Source organism: Macaca mulatta, chromosome 4 (assembly GCF_049350105.2).
Source record: "Macaca mulatta isolate MMU2019108-1 chromosome 4, T2T-MMU8v2.0, whole genome shotgun sequence".
Classification (NCBI taxonomy): domain Eukaryota; kingdom Metazoa; phylum Chordata; class Mammalia; order Primates; family Cercopithecidae; genus Macaca; species Macaca mulatta.
The window spans coordinates 147570590-147596251 of record NC_133409.1 but is presented as its reverse complement, the minus strand read 5'-3'; the positions used below and the strand labels follow the sequence as shown (position 1 = coordinate 147596251).

The 25662-nt window shown below is 44.1% G+C and overlaps 1 protein-coding gene, 2 long non-coding RNA genes and 2 other non-coding genes across 10 annotated transcripts in view; 3 read left to right on the top strand and 2 right to left on the bottom strand.

Annotated features, from left to right (window-relative positions):
- The window catches only part of ILRUN (inflammation and lipid regulator with UBA-like and NBR1-like domains), a 114868-nt gene extending 96827 nt beyond the window's left edge, over nt 1-18041 (bottom strand). For 3 of the 4 annotated variants that reach the window (XR_013416486.1, XR_013416485.1, XM_001116543.5), the window contains exon 1: nt 17569-18041. Coding sequence is in view for 2 of the 4 variants with exons in the window: in XM_001116543.5 (XP_001116543.3) it covers nt 17569-17726 (158 nt within the window). In the remaining 2 variants the exon portion in view is untranslated. The remainder of the gene's footprint in view (nt 1-17568) is intronic. The other variant, XM_001116536.5, reaches the window with a different exon arrangement.
- Nucleotides 1787-1890, top strand: LOC114677896 (small nucleolar RNA U13). Its single transcript, XR_003729322.1, has one exon. It is a non-coding gene; the product is annotated as a small nucleolar RNA U13 (small nucleolar RNA).
- On the bottom strand, nt 4327-17403 carry LOC144340416 (uncharacterized). The gene is made up of 2 exons (XR_013416523.1): nt 17155-17403; nt 4327-5108 (listed from the first exon to the last, which is right to left on the bottom strand). It is a non-coding gene; the product is annotated as an uncharacterized LOC144340416 (long non-coding RNA).
- LOC114677912 (small nucleolar RNA U13) lies at nt 14011-14117 on the top strand. Its single transcript, XR_003729338.1, has one exon. It is a non-coding gene; the product is annotated as a small nucleolar RNA U13 (small nucleolar RNA).
- Nucleotides 18042-18097: 56 nt separating the features above from the next.
- The window catches only part of LOC144340402 (uncharacterized), a 42575-nt gene continuing 35010 nt past the window's right edge, over nt 18098-25662 (top strand). For 2 of the 3 annotated variants that reach the window (XR_013416504.1, XR_013416503.1), the window contains exon 1: nt 18098-18275. This is a non-coding gene — a long non-coding RNA (uncharacterized LOC144340402). The remainder of the gene's footprint in view (nt 18276-25662) is intronic. The other variant, XR_013416505.1, reaches the window with a different exon arrangement.

The window sequence follows — 25662 nt, the reverse complement described above, 5'->3', positions numbered from 1 at the left end:
GTCATAGTTGTATGCAAACCCCAACCCCTAGCCAGTCGTTTCCACTCTACTCAAGGCCTGTTATCAAAGTGTTTTTAAAAAAAAAAAAGTAAAAAATAAAATTTACTTTAGAAAATAAAATGCTGACCGGAAAGCACTTTAGAAGCACATCATGTATCATTCAATCAATCATTAGAAGGTGGCTGCTTCATAAGAGGCTGTGAATCACTGACCTCAAGCACAATAATTCAAGTGTGAACCCTCAGAAACACTTGACCGACCTGAGGCTCAAAACACACTAAAAAAAGCACAACTATTCATTTTAAAAGGTAGGTTTTTAAAACCTCAGTACATAGTGGGGTTGATCCTCTATATTTGGGAATAAACTGCTCCCACTCCCAAGACAAACATTAACTTTAACAAATGAGAACACCATTTACTAAATCAATTACCCTTCCAACAAGTGAAAAACGTATTCATCTTCTCTGCACAAGGTGATTTAGAAAGAGTTAAACCCTTTCACCGGGTGTAGTGGCTCACGCCTGAAATCCCAGCACTTTGGGAGGCCAAGGCAGGAGAACTGCTTGAGCTCAAGAGTTTGAGACCAGCCAGCCAACATAGCAAGACCCCGTCTCATTTTAAAAATAAAAATAAAGAGTTAAACCTTTTCAGTTTTAGTCCTGTTGCATTTTGGGTTTCTTGTTCTCCGACAATATCATGTAAATAGTATTGTCAGATGAGCTTACTACTAGTTTACTTCTTAACAAAGCAAAACTAAGTTTTAATAAAATTATACATAATTACTGGATAAGAATTTGTTGCTTAATGAGAAGCGATTTTACTATATTTCAAATGACAAAGTCCACCACTACACTGTTTTTTGTTTTTTGTTTTTTTGGTTTTGAGACAGTTTTGCTCTGTCTGCCAGGCTGGAGTGTAGCGGTGCGACCTCAGCTCACCGCAACCTCTGCCTCCCGGGTTCAAGCGATTCTCCTGACTCAGCCTCCTGAGTAGTTGGGATTACAGGTGCACACCACCACGCCCAGCTAATTTTTACATTTTTACTAGAGACGGGGTTTCACCATGTTGGGCAGGCTGGTTTCGAACTCCTGACCTCATGATCCGCCTACCTCGGCCTCCCAAAGTGCTGGGATTACAGGCATGAGCCATCATGCCCAGCCTTGTTTAAGACAGGGTCTTGCTCTCTCACCCAAGCTGGAGTGCGATGGGGCAATCTCAGCTCACTGCAACCTCCATCCTTTTTTTTTTTTTTTTTTTTTTTTTTGAGACGGAGTCTTGCTCTGTCGCCCAGGCTGGAGTGCAGTGGCACAATCTCGGCTCACTGCAAGCTCTGCCTCCCAGGTTCACGCCATTCTTCTGCCTCTGCCTCCCGAGTAGCTGGGACTACAGGTACCCGCCACCACACCCAGCTAATTTTTTTGTATTTTTAGTAGAGACAGGGTTTCACCGTGTTAGCCAGGATGGTCTCGATCTTCTGACCTCGTGATCCACCCGCCTTGGCCTCCCAAAGTGCTGGGATTACAGGCGTGAGCCACTGTGTCCGGCCAACCTCCATCTTCTGAAGTGATCCTCTCATCTCAGCCTCCCGAGTAGCTGGGACTACAAGCTCATGTCACCATGCCTGGCTAATTTCTGTATTTTTTGTAGAGTTGGGGTCTCCCTATGTGGCCCAGGCTAGTCTCAAACTCCTAGACTCATACGATTTGCCTGCCTCGGCCTCCCAAAGTGCTGGGATTACAGACATGAGCCACCACACCCAGAACATTGTTAATTTTTTAAAATATTGATCCTTTTGTAGTTCATAAGCGTGATGATTGGGTGTTCACACTTACGTGAGACATGTGCCTCCCTCAAACCTTGTTATGACATTTGCACATTATCTCTCTGATGTGAAAATAAAATAAAACAAAATAAAAATCCAGTCAGAGCAACATAGGGAGACCCCCATCTCTACAAAAAATTTTAAAAATTAGCCAGGCATGCTGGCACACAGCTGTAGTCCCAGCTATTCGGGAGGTTGAGGTGGGAGGATTGCTGGAGCTGGGGAAGTCGAGGCTGCAGTGAGCCATGATCACGTCATTGCACTCCAGCCTGGATGACAGAGCAAGACCCTGTTACCCCAACAAAAAAAAAACAAAACCAAGACCTTTCGTATAAAAACCTACCTTTTTGATCCTGTCTCAAAAAAGAATATATATATACATACACACACAAACACACGTGTGTATTTTTACACACGTGTTTGTGTATTTGTATATACATGTATGTGTATATATATGTATATATGATCAGCCTATCCAAGTACCTTGACAACTAAATTCAGTTCCCACTCAAACAATGGAGGTATAAGGGCCTTGGTATCTACTACTCTGAAGATTAAAGATAATCAACAGCAGTAACTACAGCTGTTTAAAAAGTTTATATATATAGTTTTACATACACATGCATAGAAAATTTTATGTTATATATATACACACATATATATATTGCACAGAATATTCTGTGCAATGGGGCAATCTCAGCTCAGAATATAGTGCACAGAAATTTTCTAAAAGGTCAGAAGAAATAGTTAGCAGTGGCTGTATCTGGAAACAGGAGTGGTTTATGCTTCTCATCTTTAGTACAGGGGTTACAAAGGAGTAGCCCAAGGACTACATTCTGCCTACAGATGTGCTTCATATTTGGTCTTCAGTGTGTTAAAAATACCTGAATATATTGCCAACATTTAAAAATCAGGACATTTCAGCCGGTCACAGTGGCTCATGCCTGTAATCCCAGTACTTTGGGAGGCCGAGGTGGGCAGATCGCTTGAGCTCTGGAGTTTGAGACCAGCTTGGGCAACATGGCAAGACCCCGTCTCTACTAAAAATGCAAAAACTTAACTGGCCATAGTGGCAGGTGCCTGTGGTCCCAGCTACTTGGGAGGCTGAAGTGGGAGGATCACTTAGAGACCAGGGAGGTGTATGGGGGACTGGAAGTTGCAGTGAGCAGTGATCCTGCCAATGCACTCCAGCCTAGGTGACAGAGCGAGACTTGGCACCCCACCCCCCCCCAAAAAAAATAACAGAACCAGGACATTTCCTATAAAAACCTATATTTTTTACTTCTCTTGAAAAAAATAGAAAAATCTAACACTGGGCCCCCATTCTAGCAGGGCAATATTTAAGGCAAGTATCAGACATGCTTTTTACAAAGGCAAGGCTTTCCAGTTCATACACCTTCAGTTGTTACCCATCTGGCACCTAAACATGTTTTAGTTTGCAACCCCTGTTTAGACTATTCTAAACTATTTGAACTTATTATGCACTTATATGACTTTTTAAAGCTTCTCAATGGAAACGCAATAGCAATGATCTAAGAGAACTTTAGAGAGCTTACAAAATATTTTTGTCCATTCACATCTAAATTACTGAGTAACATAGGCATAAGAAAAAAATTAAGCCTTTTCTCCCATCTACCCTCACACATTACTTCAACAAATGTTTACTGAGCACCTACTATGTACAAAGCAGTGCATAAAAGGCTTAGGGAGAAACAAAGGCTGTTAGGGGGCGCTGTCCTCTTAAAAGTGTGTTTCTATACACAATAAACACTATAAAAAGGAGAGTGGAGTTCAAATAAGAGTACACTACTAGGAACAGGATCAGTATGTCAATTTCAGAAAAACAATAGGACTTCTTCAGGGAGAAAGGAAAGAATAGCATTCTAAGTAGGAGAAACAAGTTTAAAACTGGGAGAGCAAAAGTTTATGTGGGAATGAGCAACAGCCTAGTTTGAATAAAGCAAAGAAAAGCAGAACATTCATTGCAAAGATATGCCAGGAAAGGCAGAATTAGGTAAACTGGGACCAGTCTTTGCAGAGTCCTGAATGAATGTCAAGCTAAAGCTTGCTATTCTGTATCTGGTAAGCAACAAGGCCCTGCTAGAGGTTTCTAAGAAGGGCCTAGATTGAAGCTGTGATTTAGAAATATTGATCTAGTAGTGGTATGTCCACAAAATAAGACTGGAAGGAAGAAAGCCACATGTAGAAAACCGACTTGGACTATGCCTAATGTTACTCTGTTAAACTAGTAACATAATCTGCAAACTAAGGCAGTGGCAGTGGGAATGGAAAAAAAGAGACATTTGGGAAGTACACTACCAAATCCAGGTGAAAATTAACTGGATTTGGCAAATGAACTGGGGTCTCCAGGAAAGAGAGGACCTTAAAGATAACTCAGTTCAAGTCTAATTTCTGGGAGACCACTGAAGCTACAAACAGAACAAGGAAAAGTTAGAAAGAAAAACTGGCTGGAGTAAGGAAAAGGATAAATTGACCTTTAATGATTTTTATTTTTAAATTTTTTATTTTTTTAAAGACTGGGTCTTGCTATGGAGTGCAGTGGCTATTCACAGACGTAATCCCACTACTGATTAGCACGGGAGTTTTGACCTGCTCCATTTCCAACCTGGGCTGGCCCGCCCCCTCCTTAGGCAATCTGGTGGTCTCCTGCTCCCTCCCAGGAGATCACCATATTGATAACGAACTTAGTACAGACACCCAACCAGCATAGCGCACTACAGCCCAGAACTTCTGGGCTCAAGCAATCCTCCTGCCTCAGCACCCCAAGTAGCTAAGACTACAAGCGTGCACCACTGCACCTGGCAAATTGACCTTTTAAACACATCCAGTTTTGAATATCAACGGAACATTCATAAGTTTTCTGACCCGACCAGAAAATTCTGCACACTTTTTTTCTGGCCCAACTTTTAGTGATGGCTAAAGAGAGCAAAATATATATTTACTACACTTAAAGGATATATTTAGTACAGAGCTAATGAGAAGCCAGTCCCAGAGCAGAAACATGATCAAAATTAAGCTCCACAGAGTAAAGCTGGTCCCCATCTCATACCATACACAAAAATTAATTACACAAAACTGATATCTATATACAAAATGGACCAACAACCTAAATATAAACAACTAAAACTATAAAACTCTTAGAAGAAAACAAAGCATGACCTTGGATTTGGTAATGAATTTTTTTTTTTTTTTTTTGAGACGGAGTCTCGCTCTGCCGCCCAGGTTGGAGTACAGTGGCCGGATCTCAGCTCACTGCAAGCTCCGCCTCCCAGGTTTACGCCATTCTCCTGCCTCAGTCTCCCGAGTAGCTGGGACTACAGGCGCCCGCCACCTCGCCCGGCTAGTTTTTTGTATTTTTAGTAGAGACGAGGTTTCACCGTGTTAACCAGGATGGTCTCGATCTCCTGACCTCGTGATTCGCCCGTCTCGGCCTCCCAAAGTGCTGGGATTACATGGTAATGAATTTTAAGATACGACATCAAAAACACAGGTGAAGAAAAAAAGAGTTGATATGGACCTCAGCACATCAGAAACATGTGTGCATCAAAGGACATTGTCAACAAAGTGAAAAAACAGCCTACAGAATGGGAGAAAATAGTGCAATTTATATAACCAATAAAGGTTTAATATCCAGAATATATAAAGACTTCTTCTTACAACTGAACAACAAAAAGACAACCCAATTTAAAAATGGGCAAAGCCTTTTTGTGCTGACAGTGCTCCAGCAAACATAATGAACACTCCTAAAAGCCACCAGACTCTCTATAAGAAGTATGGCAAACAACAACCCCACAAAGTAACACAGTATAAGAAAGGCAAGGATTCTCTGTATGCCCAGAGAAAGCAGCATTATGACAGGAAGCAGGGTGGCTATCGTGGGCAGACTAAGCCAATTTTCCAGAAAAAGGTTATAACTATAAAGAAGATTGTGCTGAGGCTAGAGTGCATTGAACCCAACTGCAGATGTAAAAGAATGCTTGCTTTTAAGACATACAAGTATTCTGAACTGGGAGGAGATAAGACGAGAAAAGACCAAGTGATCCAGTTCTAAATGTCATCTTTAATTTTATTATGAAGACAATACAATCCTATGGTTAAGTTCACTTCATCTGGTTGCTGTTGGTCTTTTGGGAGGGAATAAACTAGAGCCATCAACAAAATTCCTCTGGAGGTGGGGGAAAGAAATGGGCAAAGGACTTACATGGATATTTCTCCAAAGAAGATATACAAATGGCCAACAAGCACATAAAAATATGTTCATATAATTAGTAATTAGAAAAATAAGAACCAAAATCATAATAAGGTACCAATCCATACCCACTAGGATGGCTATAGTTTTAAAAAGAAAAATGTTGGCTGAGCGTGGTGGCTCACGCCTGTAATCCAAGCACTTTGGGAGGACAAGGCAGACGGGTCACCTGAGGTCAGGAATTTGAGACCAGCCTGGCCAATAAGGTGAAACCCCGTCTCTACTAAAAGTTCAAAAAATATTAGCCGGGCGTGATGGCACACACCTGTAGTCCCAGCTACTTGGGAGGCTGGGGCAGGAGAATTGCTTGAACCCAGGAGGTGGAGGTTGCAGTGAGCCAAGATTGCGCCACTGCACTCCAGTCTGGGCAACACAGCAAGACTCCATCTCAAAAACTTATATATATGCACACACACACATATACATATATATATTCCATTAAACTGGAAGTTTAAAAGAAGAAAGAAAAATAACAAGTGTTGGCAAGGATGTGGAGAAATTGGGACCAACTCATACATTGCAGCTGGGAATGTAAAATGATTCAGCCACTGTGGAAAACAGTTTGGTGATTCCTCAAAAACAGAATGACCATATGATCCAAAAATTCCATTCCTAGACACATACTTAAAGGAACTAAAAAAAGGTACTCAAACAAATACAGGTACACACATATATTCAAAACTTTACTATTCAGAACAGTCAAAAGACAGAATGTCTAACAAATGTCTACCAATGAATGAACAGGTAAAACAAGTTGTGATATGTATATACAATGGAATACTATTCAGCCATAAAAAAGAGTGATGCCAGGGGTGGGAGTTGGGGGGTGGCTCATGCCTGTAATCCCAAAACTTTGGGAGGCCAGTGCTGGTGGATCCCTTAAGCCCAGGAATTCTAAACAAGTTTGGGCAACATGGCAAAATCTTGTCTGTACAAAAAATACAAAAATTGGCTGGGCATGGTGGCACATGCCTATATCCCAGCTACTTGGAAGACTGAGGTGGGAGGATGGATTGAGACCAGGAATCGAAGCTGCACTTAGCCATGATAGCACCAGTGCGTTCCAGCCTGGGCAACAGAATGAGAGTCTGTCTCAATAAAAAATAAAAAATAAAAAAAAATGAAGTACTGATACATACTACAACATGGATGAACCCTGAAAACATTATGCTAAATGAAAGATGCCATGGCAAGAAACATAGGCTTCATTAAAAGAAACCAAAAAAAAAAAAAAAGCCTGGGCACAGTGGCTCATTTCTGTAATCCCAGCACTTTTGGAGGCCAAGGCAGATGGATCACTTGAGGTCAGAAGTTCAAGACCAGCCTGGCCAACATGGTGAAACCCCATCTCTACAAAAAATATAAAAATTAGCCAGGCGTGATCTTGCATGCCTGTAATCCCAGTTACTTGGGAGGCTAAGGCAAGAGAATCGCTTGAACCTGGGAGGCAGAGGTTGTAGTGAGCTGAGATCACGCCACTGTACTCCAGCCTGGGGTGGCAACAACAACAAAAAGACACAGACACAAAAGGACAAATACTGTACAATCCTATTTACATGAAATATCCACAGGAGGCTGAGGCAGGAGAATCACTTGAACCTGGGAGGCGGAGGTTGCAGTGAGCCGAAATCATGTCATTTCACTCTAGCCTGGGCAACAAGAGTGAAACTCCATTTCAAAAAAAAAAAAAAAGAAAAGAAAAGAAAATATCCAGAATAGGTACATACATAGAGACAGAACTCAGACTGCTCATTGCCAATGGCTGAGGAGAGAATAGTCTTTTACACAGGCTTAATGGGTGTAAAGTTTCATTTTGGGGTTATGAAAAAGTCTGGAAACAAGAGAGAGGTGGTGGCTGCACAACACTGTGAATGCACTAACCACCACTGAATTGTTCATTTTAAAACAGTTAATTTTGCCAGGCACAGTACTGCACACATGTAGTCGCAACTACTCAGGTAGCTGAGGTGGGAGGATCACTTGAGCCTCAGAGTTCAAGGCTGTAATGTGCTACATGCTCATGCCTGTAAACAGCCACTGCACTCCAGCCTGGGCAACACAGTGAGATCTCGTCTCTAAAAAAATTAAAATTAAATAAATAAAAATAAAATAGCTAATTTTACATGGTATCAATTTCACAATCTTATTTTAAAAATCAGCAATATTCCAAATCAAAAATAAAAGTGAGCTCCGCATCTTGTCATGCCTTTATTTCATTAACCACATTCTAGACAAGCCAATCTTCTATATGGCTCCTGCTCCACCTGCTCTTCCTTTATTTCACCTAGAAAATATCTTCTGACTATAATATGCTGCTTTTCCATCAATTCTAATCCCCCAACCATTTCAAAACTTACTTCTTTTTTTTTTTGAAACAGGGTCTTGCTCTGTTGCCCAAGCTGGAGTGCAGTGGTGCGATCTCAGCTCACTACAACGTCCGTCCCTTGGGTTCAAGCGATTCTCCTGCCTCGGCCTCCCAAGCAGCTGGAATTACAGGTGCACACCACCATGCCTGGCTAATTTTTTGTATTTTTTTTAGTAGAGCTAGGGTTTCACCATGTTGGCCAGGCTGGTCTCGAACTCCTGGTCTCAAGAGATCTGCCTACTTTGGCCTCCCAAAATGCTAGGATGACAGAAAACTTAACTTATAAGCAACTTGCGCATAGCTGGCACTCAATCCTTGTGAATTGCTGGTTCTATTCAATTCAGTCCACTCCTATCTGTTCTGAAAGTTTACTGTTAATACAGAATTAAGCTATGAATGTTTCTTCTTATTATCCTATAACTTTTCTCTGATAGTCTCAGGTATGTGAGTTTCCCATTAGAAAGAAAATTATGATATGGGCTGTCCTCTGCTTTTGCATTACACCATCTGCTAGGGATCTAACCAAAATACATTTGTTTAATATTGCCTGGTTGATAGTTTTTGCTATTACGTGACAGATACATTTAATGGGAAATGGGAGGTGGTAAAGAAACCACCTTTGCCCACTCTGGCTATAATGGTGATTAGCTCTGACATGATGTATGCTCAGAAATGCAAGTCCTACAGTAACAGCACAGCAAAAAGAAGACTTTCTGCAGGATAGCAACGTACTTTTTACTGTGTTCCTTTAAAAATAAAGTGAACCTGGCTGCTCTATTTGTAAACTATTCTACATTATACCAAGAGTCCCAATGTGCATGTGCCAAAAAAAAAAAAAAAAGACCAAAAAAACTGGAAAATAATCCCCACACTTTGGGATGTTGAGGCAGGAGGGCTGCTTAAGGCCAGGAGTTCAAGACCAGCCTGGAAAACATGAGACCCATCTCTTTACAAAACAAAATAAATTAGCCAGGTGTGGGTGGCGCAGACCTGTAGTCCCAGGTATTCCGAAGCTGAGGTGGGAGGATCACTTGACACCAGGAGTTTGAGGTTACAATGAACTAACATCACCACTGCACTCTAGCTTGGGCCACAGGGCAAGACCTAGTCTCTTTAAAAAAAAAAAAAAAAAAAGGCTAGGCACGGTGGCTCACACCTGTTATCCCAGCACTTTGGGAAGCCAAGGTGGGAGAATTACTTGAGCCCAGGAGTTCAAGACCAGCCTGGCCAGAATAGTGAGACCTCGTCTCTTTAAAAAACAAACAAACAAAAAGTGCAGCCTGGGCACCATAGGGAGGTCCAGTCTCCACAAAAATTAAAAAAAAGGAAAATTAGCCGGGCATGATGGTGCATGCCTGTGGTCCCAGCTACTTGGGAGGCTGGGGTGGGAGGATCATTTTTGCCCCAGAAGTCCAGGCTGCAGTGAGCTATGAATGAACCATTGTGCTGCTCCAGTGTGGGTGACAGAGTGATACCCTGTTTCAAAAAAAATAAATAGGCCAGGCGTGGTGGCTCACACCTGTAATCCCAGCACTTTGGGAGGCCGAGGTGGGCAGATCACCTGAGGTCAGAAGTTCGAGACCAGTTTGGCCAATACGGTTAGACCCATCACTATAAAAAATACTAAAATTAGCCGGGTGTGATGGTGCACTCCTGTAATCACAGCTGCTCGAGAGGCTGAGACAGAAGAATTGCTTGAACCCAGGAGGCGAGGTTACAGTGAGCCGAGATCCTGCTATTGCACTCCAGCCTGGGCAACAGAGAGAGACTCCGTCTCAATCAATCAATCAATCAATCAATCAATCAATCAATCGATAGAATGTCCAAAGAACTCTCAACCTTTTAAAAAAATGCAATAGAGTACAAAATATTCTACGGCTATTATGTAGCCCTTCCTTGCCCTCTTCCTATAACTACTGTTTGACACACATTTATTTAAGGAAACCAATATTAATAGCAAGTATTATCTCTATCATAAAGGAACGTTTTCCTAGATTTACACATATAAACCACGGCGTAGATGAGAAACTCATTTAGCATGGGTGACTAAGAAACGGATTAACAGGCAGAGAAGGCACTGTGCGATAAGAGGTACAACTGATTTTCACATCTAGATTCTAATTTCATTTCATTGATTTGTGGTTATATCTTTATCTAGTAGGGTGTTTCTGACAATGTTGAGAAAGTTAATAGGACATTATATTTTACGGAAATATTTCTCCTAAGTTACTTTTCTTTTTTCTTTTTTTTTTTTTTTTTGAGACAGAGTCTCACTCTGTTACCCAGGCTGGAGTGCAATAGCCGGATCTCAGCTCACTGCAAGCTCCGCCTCTCGGGTTCACGCCATTCTCCTGCCTCAGCCTCCCGAGCAGCTGGGACTACAGGCGCCCGCCACCTTGCCTGGCTAATTTTTTGTATTTTTTAGTAGAGACGGGGTTTCACCGTGTTAGCCAAGATGGTCTCGATCTCCTGACCTCGTGATTCGCCCGTCTCGGCCTCCCAAAGTGCTAGGATTACAGGCTTGAGCCACCACGTCCGGCCCTAAGTTACTTTTCTAGAAAACATCTATTCCATCCATAGAGGACGCAAGTAGAATTCCAAAACATACACACTGCTCCCTGAAGATACCTGCAGGCAACCTAGGATGTTGCAATACCACAACTGCACAGCACTAGCCTAATTAGGAGGTAGAGAAACATTGTCTATATGCTATTAAAAGATATTTTATCTACTGCTATACTGAGAAATAAGGCCAGTACTAACTCCTAAGTTAATGTCGTATAAAAATCTAGAAGAGTTATTTGACTCTTGTCACTAATGCTAAACAACTCATAATGAACACCTAATGTAACATTGAACTGTACACCTTAAACTGATTTAAATGTGGGCGTGGTGGCTCACGCCTGTAATCCCAGCACTTTGGCAGGCTGAGGCAGGTGGATCACCCGAGGTCAGGAGTTTGAGACCAGCCTGGCCAACATGGCAAAACCTCATCTCTACTACTAATAAAAAATTAGCCAGAGGTGGTGGCCCATACCTATAATCCCAGCTACTTGGGAGGCTGACGCACAAGAATTGCTTGAACCTGGGAGGTAGAGGTTGCAGTGAGCCAAGAATGCGCCACTGCACTCCAGCCTGGGGGACAGAGTGAAACTGTGTCTCAAAAAAAAAAAAAAAATTAAAAATAAATAAATAAATAAATTGATTGAAAGGGTAAATTTTGTTACATATATTTTACCACAAATTCTTAAAAAGTGAGGTAAGCTCTCCTCTGAATCTTGTTGGTTTCCCATTTAAAAAAAAAAAAAAAAAAGCCAATTAGACTACATTAAAAAACATGAACCCATTAAATTGAACATGTTTAACTTTTACATAGTTGAAAATTTTTAGTAATTTCAATTAATAGAAGCTTTCTGATGTCTTAACAGAGTGTTTATTAGATATCCTCCCTCCATCTCCAAGGAGGACATACACAAACGAAAAAGGCTTAAATCGTAGCAAGGAAGGTTTAGTTTTAACATAATTCTAACTGGAAAGTAATTAAACATTATAATAAGGTATCATGCAAATCTCTGCATGTAGGGATACAAGAATAGGACAGATGACTATCTTAGAAGGGCTGGACGCAAATCTGCAGGAAAAGTTGGAATAAACTAGAGACCCTCTCTCTTTTTTTGAGATGGAGTCTCGCTCTGTGGCCCAGGCTGGAGTGCAGAGGCACGATCTCAGCTCACTGCAAGCTCCGCCTCCTGGGTTCACGCCATTCTCCTGCCTCAGCCTTCCGAGTAGCTGGGACTATAGGCGCCCACCACCACACCCGGCTAATTTTTTTAAATGTATTTTTAGTAGAGACGGGGTGTCACCGTGCTAGCCACGATGGTCTCAATCTCCTGACCTCATGATCCGCCCGCCTCGGCCTCCCAAAGTGCTGGGATTACAGGCATGAGCCACTGAGCCTGGCCTAAACTAGAGAATCTCTTAAGTCAGTTTCCAGTTTTAGAATTCCAAGTTCTGTATTCACAGCCCAATAGTATCTCTGAAAGACATTCCACCTATAGAACACTGCAGATATTAATCTACAAGTCATTTCAATTTGGTTTAGATATTGGGTTTACTTTCACCATACCATTTATTCACTTTACATACTCACTTAGGAACTGAAAATTGACTACTTTTGTTAACAGGCAATTGCATCAATCTCCAGCAGCATGGCTGCCAGCTCAGGTATAAATGCTACAAACATGCTCAACTGAAAACAATATTTGGTTCTAAATTTAACAAACAGAAGCCAGGTGCAGTGGCCCACGCCTATAATCCCAGCCAAGGTGGGTGGATCATTTGAGGTCAGGAGTTCGAGACCAGCTTGGCCAAACATGGTGAAACCCCATCTGTACTAAAACTACAAAAATTAGCCAGTTGTGGTGGTGGGTGCCCATAGTCCCAGCTACTCGGGAGGCTGAAACAGGAGAATCGGTTGCATTGAGCCAATATGGTGCCACTGCACTCCAGCCTGGGCGACAGAGCAAGACTCCGTCTAGAAAAGAAAAGAAAAGAAAAGAAAAGAAAAGAAAAAAGAAAAGAAATATCTACACAATGTTGTCAACCTAAGACCAAAAAAAAAAAAATGTGTTAACAAGGTAGAAGACCTACAAGGCCAAAACATTCCATTTAGTCAGTTTTTCAACAATGACAAAATTCTTACTTTTCATCACAAGAGCATAACCTTTCCAACTCAGGTTTTATTTTTATTTTATTTTTGAGACAGGGTCTCTCTCTGTTACCCGGGCAGGAGTACAGCGGCACAATCACGGCTCACTGCACCCTTCACCTCCCAGGCTCAACTGATCCTCCCACCTCAGCCTCCCACTTGTCTTGGACTACAGGTGAGCGCCACCCTGAGCAGCTAATTTTTTTATTTTTGTAGAGATTGAGGTCTCACTATCTTGCCCATGCTGGTCTCAAACTCCTGGGTTCAAGCAATCCTACTGCCTTGGTCTCCCAAAGTGCTGGGATTATAGGAGTGAGCTACTGCACTCAGGTTTAATTTTAGAAGACTGAGGGTCTTCGCTTTTCAACAATGATTTTTAATTTACCACATTATTTTTTAATAGACATCAGACAACTGAATGGTATTTATTACAACCCAAAGCAGGAACTTATGAAGTCACAGTAAGATTAATCATCTTCAATTCAACAGGTTAATCATGACAGCAAGCTGAGAGATTTTTTGTCAACTTGTATTAGGACTATGTCAACAGTTGCCCAGTTAGAAATTAAATGATGCTTAAAACAACACATGTCTAGACTTTAGATTTCTACTTGAGCAACACATACAAATACTGTGATATGTGCATGCATGCACACTATGTGTATATATATTTACCTAGATTTTATTAATTATGATGGATGTTTGAAAAAAAAATCTTGGCTGGACACAGTGGCTCACGTCTATAATTCCAACACTTTGGGAGACTAAGGCAGGACTGAGCCCAAGAGTTCCAGACTAGGTCTGGCAACACAGTGCAACCCATCTCTAAAGAAATTTTTAAATTGATCCTTTTGCAATTCGTATGTGTGATGATTGGGTGGTTTACATGCATGCGTGACATGTGCCAACCTTGAATCCTGTTACATAACACGCGCACATTACTCATCTGACATGAGAAAAAGGAAAAAAATTAAATTAAATAAAAAGTAAAAAAATAAAAAAATTAGCCAGTCATGGTGGCACGCATCTGTAGTCCCAGCTACTCAAGAGGCTGAGGCGGGAGGATTGCTCGAGTCTGGGAGGCTGTAGTGAGCCATGGTTGTGCCACTGCACTTCAGCCCGGGCGACAGAATAAGACCCTGTCTCAAAAAATAAAATACAAAACTGTCAAGATGAATTAGGTAAACACAGGAATCAAAAAACACAGTATTAGATTATGGCGCTATCTTTCATAAGAAAGAAAAAAATGAAAAGCCTTCCTGCTTTTAGTTCACAAGTGATTTTTCATTTTATAATCAAAGAAAATAAAGAACATGCCTTATACAGCCAAAAAATAAGGTAATGTGACTTAAAGTTGAATTATCACTTAACTGCATGGATTTCTAAGCTACTGACTTCCAACTTCTCAATTTCTCTAAAGCCAGAACACTTTTTTTTTTTCTTTCCCCCAGACAGAGTCTTATCCTGCCACCCAGGCTGAAGGGCAGTGGCATGATCACGGTTCACTGCAGCCTCGATCTCCTGGGCTCAGGTATCTTCCTACCTCAGGCTCCCAGATAGCTGGGACTACAGGCATGCACCACGACACCTGGCCCAGAACACATTTTCTTAACAGCTCACTCCTTTGCTTATATATGTAACTTGTTTTTATACAGAAATAACATGTCATCAACATATATGCTACTCCATGGCTTTGAACTTAAGTTTTTCGTGTAAAAACTCAAATACAACTTTTATAGTCCAACTATATATATATATATGTATATACATACACATTTTTTTTTTTTTTGAGACAGCATCTCACCACTCTGTCACCCAGTCTAGAGTGCAACGGTGCGATTTCAGCTCACAGCAGCCTCGACTTCCCAGGGTGATCCTCCCACCTCAGCCTCCCAAGTAGCTGGGACTACAGGCGCACACCATTATGTCCGGTTCATTTTGCTGTATTTTTTGTAGAGAGAGGATCTCACTATGTCACCCAGGCTAGTCTCGAACTCCTAGACTCAAGTGATCCTCCTGCCTCAGCCAGCCTCCCAAAGTGCTGGGATTATAGGCGTGCAGCCTTTTAAGTTTTTTTTTTCTTATCCACACTGGGCCTCACCTATTCACTTTCCACAACACCTAAGAAAAATCTTAGACGTTAAATACATACCTCAAACATATAAAATTCATTACACTGCTTTTGTAGCCATAATAATTACACTAATAAAGACTGACCCTAAAGAACTTAAAACTTATTAGGGCAGTGTTTAAATAGTCCAATTCACAAGGGGTTGGGAGAAATAATGATCCTCTCCTACCAAACTAGCAGCAACAATATGCCAAGTTTCCTATGCTGAACTAGTGTAAACAAGGAAGAAAAAGAGCCGGAGGTGGGAAGCAGTCAGGCAAGAGAACAACTCTCTTCAAGATATAACTTTACTTCTAAATTTCACCAGAGTAATAGCTCTTCTCAGTGTGTTCAATAACCCATGTCTCTCTGACTAAACACCTCAGGTTAGCTGTCAGAAAACTACAGTAGGCTATATTCCCTGCCTGAGATCATCAGATGTAACAGATACAAATGGAGATTACAAACGATTAATTCTAAAGGCTGTCTCCTGCATCCAGTCAAAGAGTTTTCCAAACATCTAGAAATTTAAACCTGCTCTTGCTGTAATAATCGACCTTAAAGATAAAATAGTAAGACCCATCAAAGATGATACACAGGGGAAAAAAAAAAAAAAAAAAAATTGGCTCACACATGTTCCCAGCACTTTGGGAGGCAAAGGCAGGTGGGTCACCTGAGGTCAGTTCAAGATCTGCCTGACCAATATGGTGAAACTCCATCTCTACTAAAAATACAAAAAAATTAGCCAGGCGAGGTGGTGTGCGCCTGTAGTCCCAGCTGCTGGGGAGGCTGAGACAGGAGAATTGCTTGAACCTGGGAAGCAGAGGTTGCAGTGAATCGAGGTTGCGTCACTGCACTCCAGCCTGAGCGACAGAGCGAGACTCCGTCTAAAAAAAAAAAAAAAAAAAAAATTTACACATCACCTTTGGTGCAGCCACGGCTACAAGGCTCCTACTAACAGATGAGCATCATCCAGGGTAGGACTAGGTTAGGAGTGGGACAAAAAGTAGGTTTACAGCCTCTTTTCCATCATTGCTCGAGGCATTCAGGGTACAAGGAATAAAAGAGAGGTTGGTTGTGCAAGTGATGCCAAAAGAAACAAGATTCCACATGTCAGGAGACTGAATGCCCAACAGAGCAAAGGGCACTGAACCTTTTGCCTTTTGCCCAAAGACATATTAGTTGTTTCACCTGAAATCCTTTCAAAGAAAGTCTAATCGTCTCCGCTCCAACTCTGCCTCTGAGTGAATCCAACAACCTCTATTCAGAGTACAAGGGGAAGCCTTGCTTGTCAATAACAGCAAGTGCTACTTCCAAAGCCAAGAAACACTCCTTTACGTCGGATAGTCTTCTGCCCCAATTCAGTCTTCTACAAGGTGAACACAAAAACACTTGGCTCCCAGCCTAAGTTCTCCATTTTCCCAAACATCTGTCAACTTAGTTTTCTTTCAGATAAGCCCCTCTCCATTCCCAGCATTCTGGTGGCCCCAGATGAACCCTCTGCCAGGAGTCCTGTCCCTTCAGAAAGTTCCTTTCCCCAAGATCATCTCATTTCCCCCACTTTTCCTAAGGTGGTTCCCAGGCCCCGTCCCAAGTCTAACACTCCCAGTCCTCCATGTGTCGATTTACTAGTAGATCCTACTCCTCCCTGGCATAACTCTTAAGAAAGTCATCTTCCTCACCATACCCCCTTGTCTTCCCTCATAATATCACCCCCTTTTCCCTATCTATCCTCAACTGGAAAGAGACAGACACACAAATTAATCTGTTCTCAGCTCCTAACTCCCAAGCCTCTCCAGTGCTCAGGTTGCTCCACAGCACCTAATCCTTCCCTATAGTTTCCGCCCAATCCTGGCATCCTCAGCCCCTCACTCCAAACCCCAACCTTTTTCCCCACTCCCCAAATCCAAATCTCCTGTGCTTTTTACTCTTAGCCAATACCATAACCCTTTTCCTCCCAAGTCTACCCACTATGCCTGAATGCCTAAGTCTTTTCCTCACATCTCACGTCCTTTGGCCCTTGGCCCCTAATCCTCGAAAAACCTCAGGAGCTGCCCACATCATCTCCCTTCCGCCCCTTCTGCCTCCGTGGCCCCTAACTCTCCTCTAGCCCTGCTCAGCCCTCAAATTCTTCCTATGCCCCCGGTGCTCCCCCACTTGTCCTACCTGTCCCGGGAAGGGGGTGGCCCTCAGTACCCGCCTGGCTCGCCCTGCCGCCGAGCTCGAGAGTCCCTTCCCTTCCCCTAGGGGCCCCGAGGCCGCTGCCAGCGCTGGCACGGCGGGGCCGGCTCACCAGTTGGTCATGTCCAGGAAGAAGGCGCAACCGGCAGGATTGAGCTGGAAGCCGAGCAGCCTCTGGAACTCGGAGATGAGCACGTCCTTGTCGGTGGTGCCCAGGCAGCTGAACTTCTGCATCAGCTCCGGATCCAGGTCCACGTCCATGCCCTCCATGGCGGGGCCCGGACACCCGCTTCCCCGCCTCCTCACAACCGAGCCGCCGCCGCGCCGCCGGGCCCGGGGACCGGGAGGGGGCCCGCTGCTAGCTAGCGTCGTGACCCCGCTCCTTTGAGGTAGGCCCCGGGCCTCTCACAGTCTCATAGGGGTAAACTCACTCTGCCACTCACTCACTCTCCCCCCCCTCCCACCCCCCCCAGCTCCGCCGCCTCCGCCGCCTCTCGCCTCTCGCCACTCCGCCGCCTCCGCCTCCTCCCGCGCCGCGCCCACTGCGCAAGCGTCGCCAGCCTAGGCCCCGCCCCTTCCTCTCCCGGAGGCCCGTCCCTTAGTGTCGTCACAAACTCGTGACGTCCCCGCGTGACCTCACCGGGGCGGGGCGAGGGGGCGAAAAGTAGGAAGGAGGAAAGAGATGGTCCAGCCGTGTGCGGGAGTTTCTGTCCAGACCATTACTCCGCCCCGTCCCCACCTTCAAGGAGAGCTGTTAAAGCCTGGGGCTGCGGGAGAAGTTCAGGGATTTTCGTTTATGACAACTCTACCATTTTGCAGGTGAGAAAACTGAAGTCACGGGAGAGGGAGACAGTGGCAAGGTCAAGTAGCAAAGTGCACTCACGACTCAACCCTCCCAGCCAGGAGTCTGCCACTCACGCTTGAAGGACGGGTTTGAAGAGCCGCTTTCCCAGAGGGATGCTGCCTTAAAGCCTTGGTTCCCGGGCACTCTTTGCTATTACTACCGTTTATCGGTTCTGTTTGTGTTATGCAACGGTAGCATCGTGTCTCCGGAAAATAAAAAAGGTCTCGATACAAACATCTATCACAGGTCTAAAAGAACACCACACATAACCTTCCACCCACTCTGTCAGGAACAACCCTATCAAAATAAAGTCATGAGAATTTAGCATGCCTTGTTCTATATTTAAAATAGAAGACAAAGTATTTCTGTATATACTGTACACCTTCCCGGTCAAGGTCTGTCAAAGAATGAGAAAGGAAGTAAAGAGACTGTCTTGTCTGCCCTCTTCTGTTAGGAAATGTTTTTGAAACACTGCGAATTGCCCAGCACTGCTAGATCCAAGGCGGGGAGGGGTGGGGGGGATGAGTGAGAAATGGTCTTCTGCAGGGAAGTAAGCTTACGTGCGTTGTCCAGAAATACAGAGCAGCAAAACTAGAACCCAGATTTGTAGTTCCTTATGAAGTGTGTTTTCCACAATTTCAAAAACAGCTGGAATAAGTAGTAATGTGTCGGGGGCCAGGATGTTTTGGAAAGGGAACCCATTCCTCTGTCCCACTACCAAAAGAGAGTAAACTACAGTGACTTTTTAAGGTTCTGGAGCCATGCATATTTGGGACTCAGAGATGAACATGTTTTGTCCTAATCTTTTGGATGGTGCAATAGAGACAGAACGATTATAAAAATCTCAATAACTAAAAGGAACTGACACTGTCGAGTCCAACCTCCCCATTCTACAGATGAAGACATTGAAATGGAGAGAGAGGAAATGATTCACCCAAGATTACACAGCTGGAAAGGGGGTTCCAAACGCCCAGTTTAGCACTCCATTCACTATACCCTGCTACATTCCCTTTCTACATTAAGTTCAATTGGGACCTTACACAAAAATTAAAAAGTTGACCGAAGAACTAATTTGATGTTAGCACCATAGACTTCTAGAAAGTGTTTTAACTTGCAGTATCCATGGATGAAAATTGTGTTGACCAAGGATCCAAAAGACGATATTATTGGAACCTGGTGACTCCATTAGAATGCTGATTTAGGGAAAAATTCAAAACTCTCGGTCAGTCGCATACAGTACTAAGGTCTTAACCCACACCTAAACGCTCTACATAATTCAATTTTTTTTTTTTTTTTCAGACAAGATCTTGTTCTGTTGCCCAGGCTGGAGTGCAATGGCAGGATCATGGCTCACTGCAGCCTTGAACTCCTGGGATCAAGTAATCCTCCCACCTCAGCTCCCCCAGGAAATTGGAACTGCAAGTGGGCGCCACTATGACCGGCTGATGTTGTTTTTTCAACCTTCTGTAGAGACAGGGTCTCACTGTGTTGCCCTGGCTGATCTCAAACTTCTGGGCTTGAGGGATCCTCCTCCCTTGGCCTCCCTAAGTGTTGGGATTGCAGGCGTGAGCCACTGTGCCCTAATATTTTTATGTAATAAATAAAAAGCTATTAAGATCAATGAGGAGGTGGGAGGATAGCTTATGTCCAGGAATTCGAGACCAGCCTGAGCAACATGGTGAGACCACCACACCACAAAAAATTTAAAAATTAATCCTGCGTGGTAGTGCTCACCCATGGTCCCAGCTACATGGGAGACTGAGGAGGGAGGATCATTTGAGCCCAAGAAGTTGAGGCTGCAGTGAGCCATGTTCCTGCCACTGCACTCCAGCCTGGGTGACAGGAGATGCTGTCTCAAAAAAATTTTTTAAGTTACATATAAAAATAAAAAGATCAATAAGGAGTCCAAGGTGGGAGGAGCACTTGAGGCCAAGAGTTTGAGACCAGCCTGGGCAGGCAATGTAGCAAGACCCCATCTCTACCAAAACTTTTTAAAAATAGCTGGGTTAACTGGTACGCACCTGTAGTCCCACCTGCTCCAGGTAGTTGAGGCAGGAAGATAGCCTGCGCCTAGGAGTTTGAGGCTGCAGTGAGCTGTGATTGTGCCACTGCACTGGAGCCTAGGCACCTGAGCAAGACTCAGTCTCCCTTTTTTTTTTTTTTTTTTTGAGGCGGAGTCTTGCTCTGTTGCCCAGGGTGGAATGCAGTGGTGAGATCTCGGCTTGTTGCAACCTCTGCCTCCCAGGTTCAAGCAATTCTCCTGCCTCAGCCTCGCGAGTAGCAGAGACCACAGGTGTGCACCACCATGCCCGGCTAAATTTTGTGTTTTTTGGTAGTGACGGATTTTCACCGATGTTGGCCAGGCTGGTCTGAAACTCCTGACTTCAGGTGATCTGCCGTCGGCCTCCCAAAGTGCTGGGATTACAGGCATGAGTCACCCTGCCCGGCCAAGACTGTCTCTTAAAAATATATAAAAGGCTGGAAAATGAATGAAAATATTTTAAACTCCATGAATAAGAAATGCAAATTAAAACAAAGATACAATATCATTCTTACATATTTTTACATTTTTACATAAACAAGGTTTTTTAGTATAAATATATCCTATACATTAACTTGCGTCCTCTATTTTTATTTGCTAATTCTGGCAACCCAAACTTTGGGGAATGTTTACTTTTATGTTAAGTTTCTATACTGCTTGAATGTTTACAGTGAGTGTATATTAACTTGGTAGTTATTTTTTATTTTTTAATTTTTATTTTTTGTCCCCATGAAAGCAGACTGTTTTATTTAAAAAAAAGGATAAAATTTTCAATGATTTTCTTTAAATGTTATTGGTGAGGTCAAATTATATCGCTATTGGTCAAACATGGTGAAACCCCATCTCTACTAAAAAATGCAAAAATAATTGGCCAGGCCTGGTGGCTCACGCCTGTAATTCCAGTACTTTGGGAGACCAAGGCGGGCAGATCACTTGAGGTCAGGAGCTCGAGACCAGCCTGACCAACATGGAGAAACTCCGTTTCAACTAAAAATACAAAATTAGCCCAGCATGGTGGTGCATGCCTGTAATCCCAGCTACTCTGGAGGCTGAGGCAGGAGAATCACTTGAACCTGGGAGGCAGAGGTTGCAGTGAGCTGAGATCATGCCATTGCACTCCAGCCTGGGCAACAAGAGCAAAACTTGCTCTCAAAAAAAAAGAAAAAAATTAGTCAGGCGTGGTGGCGGGCGCCTGAAATCCCAGCTACTCAGGAGGCTGAGGCAGGAGAATCATCGCTTGAACCCAAAAGGCAGAGGTCGCAGTGAGCCAAGATCTCGCCACTGCACTCCAGCCTGGGCGACAGAGCAAGAGTGTCTCAAAAAATAATAAGTATTATTATTTTTATTTATTTATTTTGAGACAGTCTCGCTCTGTCGCCCAGGCTGGAGTGCAGTGGCCTGATCTCGGCTCACTGCAACCCCTGCCTCCCAGGTTCAAGCGATTCTCCTGCCTAAGGCTCCCGAGTAGCTGGGACTACAGGCACCTGCTACCACGCCCAGCTAATTTTTTTGTATTTTTGATAGAGACAGAGTTTCACCATCTCTGGTCTCTAACTCCTGACCTCAGGTGATCCACCCGTTTCGTCCTCCCAAAGTGCTAGGATTACAGAAATGAGCTACCAGGCCCACCTTTAATTATTATTTACTATTACTTTATTTTTTATTTTTTTCTGAGACAGAGTCTCGTTCTGTTGCCAAGGCTGGAGTGCAGTGTCACAAGATCTGTGCTCACTGCAACTTGCAACCTCCGCCTCCCAGGTTCAAGCAATTCTCCTGCCTCACTCAGTCTCCTGAGTAGCTGGGATTACAGGCATTAGCCACCATGCCTAGCTAATCTTTTTATATTTTTTGTAGAGACGGGTTTCGCCATGTTGGCCAGGCTGGTCTCAAATTCCTGATCTCAAGTGATCCGCCCGCCTCGGCCTCCCAAAGTGCTGGGATTACAGGCATGAGCCTCTGTGCCCAGCTTTCCTCCCCTTGCTTGCTTGCTTGCTTGCTTGCTTCCTTCCTTCCTTCCTTCCTTCCTTCCCTCCCTCCCTGCTTCCTTCCTTCGTTCCTTCCTTCCCTCCCTCCCTCCCTCTTTCCCTGCTTCCCTCCCTCCCTCTTTCCCTGCCTCCCTCCTTCCTTCCTTCCCTCTTTCTCTCTTCTCTCTCTCTCTCTTTTTGTCTCTCTCTTTCTTTTTTTCTTTCTTTTTTTTTTTTTTTTGAGACGGAGTCTCGCTCTGTTGCCCAGGCTGGAGTGCAGTGGCCGGATCTCAGCTCACTGCAAGCTCCGCCTCCCGGGTTTTACGCCATTCTCCTGCCTCAGCCTCCCGAGTAGCTGGGACTACAGGCGCCCGCCACCACGCCCAGCTAGTTTTTTTGTTTTTTTTTTTTTTTAGTAGAGACGGGGTTTCACCGTGTTAGCCAGGATGGTCTCGATCTCCTGACCTCGTGATCCGCCCGTCTCGGCCTCCCAAAGTGCTGGGATTACAGGCTTGAGCCACCGCGCCCGGCCTCTTTTTTTCTTTCTTTTCTTTCATCTAGCTCTGTTGCCCAGGCTGGAGTGTGCAGTGTGCAACAGTGCAGTCTCGGTTCTCTGCATCCTCCACCTCCTGGGCTCAAGCGATCATACCACCTCAGCCTCCAGAGTAGCTGAGACGACAGGTGCATGCCACCACCCCCAGCTAATTTTTGTATTTTTTGTAGAGACAAGGTTTTGCCATGTTCTCCAGGCTGGTTTCCAACTCCTGGGTTCAGGCTATCCTCCTGCCTCAGCCTCCCAAAGTGCTGGGATTACAGGTGTGAGCTCCTGTACCTGGCCCTGTTTGTTTGTTTTACATTTTCCAAGTTTTGACAATAAGCATGTGTTGAAGAATTTTTATCATACGATTTGCCTATGCTATGTTAAGTGAAGAAAACAGTATGGGCCGGGCACGGTGGCTCAAGCCTGTAATCCCAGCACTTTGGGAGGCCGAGACGGGCGGATCACGAGGTCAGGAGATCGAGACCATCCTGGCTAACACGGTGAAACCCCGTCTCTACTAAAGATACAAAAAACTAGCCAGGCAAGGTAGCGGGCACCTGTAGTCCCAGCTACTCGGGAGGCTGAGGCAGGAGAGTGGCGGGAACCCGGGAGGCGGAGCTTGCAGTGAGCTGAGATCCGGCCACAGCACTCCAGCCTGGGCAACAGAGCAAGACTCCATCTCAAAAAAAAAAAAAACCAGTATGTAATTTAGTACACTATATGAACTTATCCACATAGCAAGAGATTGGAAATATTAATAGAGAATTATTAATAATAATTTTAATTTTCTTTTTTATACTTTCCTGTATTTAAATAAATAAATATGGCCATGTGCAGTGGCTCATGCCTGTAATCCCAGCACTTTGGAAGACCCAGGCAGGCAGATCACCTGAGGTCAGGAGTTTGAGACTAGCCTGGCCAAGATGGTGAAACCTAGTATCTACTAAAAATACAAGAATTAATCAGGCGTGGTGGTGTGTGCCTGTAATCCCAGCTACTCAGGAGGCTGAGGCAGAAAAATCGCTTGAACCTAGGAGGCGGAGATTGTAGTGAGCTGAGAACCTACTATTACATTCCAGCCTGGGCAACAGAGGGAGACTCCATCTCCAAATAAATAAATAGGACCAGGGAAGGTGGCTCACGCCTATAATCCCAGCACTTTGGGAGGCCAAGGCAGGAGGATCACTTGAGCTCAGGAGCTCAAGACCAGCCTTGTCAACATATCGAGACAAAAATAAAACATAAGAACAACTAACTGGGGGCGGTGTGCATGCCTGTAATCCCAGCTACTCGGGAGGTTGAGGTGGGGAGGATCTCTTGAACAGAGGAGGTCAAGGCTGCAGTGAGCAGAGATTGTGCCACTGCACTCCAGCCTGGGGCAATGGAGCAAGACCCTATCTCAAAATAAAATAAAATAAAAATGTTTCAACTGGCTGGTCCACTAAGAATCATGAGACAGAGGCCAGGCGTGGTGGCTCATGCCTGTAATCCCAGCACTGTAGGAGGCTGAGGCAGGCGGATCACCTGAGGTCAGGAGTTTGAGACCAGCCTGGCCCACATGGCAAAACCCCATCTCTACTAAAAATACAAAAATTAACTGGGTGTGGTGCCACGCACCTATAATTACAGCTACTCGGGAGGCTGAGGTAGGAGAATTGCTTGAACCCGGGAGGCAGAGGTGCAGTGAGCCATAATTGTGCCACTGCACTCCAGCCTGGGAGACAGAGTGAGACTCCATCTCAAAAAAAAAAAAAAAAAGAAAGAATAATGAGACAGAATTATGTCTATTATCTCCGTTAACGTGGACGATCTTTAAAGCTTTTATTTGGGAAGTAAGAATTGCATGTCAATTTTTTTTAAACACTTGGGGTCTTGCTTTTCCTCCAAGACTGAAATGCAGTGGCGAAATAACTCACTCCAGCTGGAACTCCTGGGCTTGAGCAGTCCTGCTGCCTCAGCCTCCCAGAGTGCTGGTATTATAGGCATCAACCACCGTACTCAGCCTCGCAATGTATTCTTAAATGATAAAAGATACCCAGCCGAGTGCAGTGACCTACGCCTGTAATCCCAGCACTTTGGGAGGCCAAGGCAGGCAGATCACCTGAGGTCAGGAGATTGAGACCATCCTGGCCAACGTGGTGAAACCCTGTCTCTACTAAAAATCCAAAAATTAGCTGGGCGTGGTGGCACACGCCTGTAATCCCAGCTACTCAGGAAGCTGAGGCAAGAGAATCGCTTGAACCAAGGAGTCTGAGGTTGCAGTGAGCCGAGATCATGCTACTGCATTCCAGCCTGGTGACAGAGCGAGACTCATCTCAAAAAAAAAAAAAAGGTTGGAATTTAATGTATGGCTACAACTAGCACAAGCCAAACTTTCCATTCTGTGTTTGTTTCCCAGGAATGGAGGTTTCAATGAGGTAGGCATAAGCATTTGTAAATGTAAAATATTAAAGTCTTACATGACATTGGGAGAGACAAGGACATACATTTCTATAAATAACTACATAAAGGCAGGCAACCATGCAAAGCTGCATATGTTCAAGTGCCAAATGGGAAGTAGACAACGAGGCTGTAGGACTTGGGAGGAGGGAAGAGTACAGGGTAGGTTGGGGTGCCCAGAGATGCCTTCCAGGAGACTCGACTCAGGAGGCCTGGATGATCCTCCACAGAGTTTGAGGAACAGGATAGTAAGGGAAAGCATTACGACAAAGTCATTTAGAAGCTTTGAACCTCTCCAAGACCCTGGCTCTTATTTACTTATTTACTTATTTTGAAACAGAGTCTCACTCTGTCGCCTAGGCTGGAGTACAGTGGTG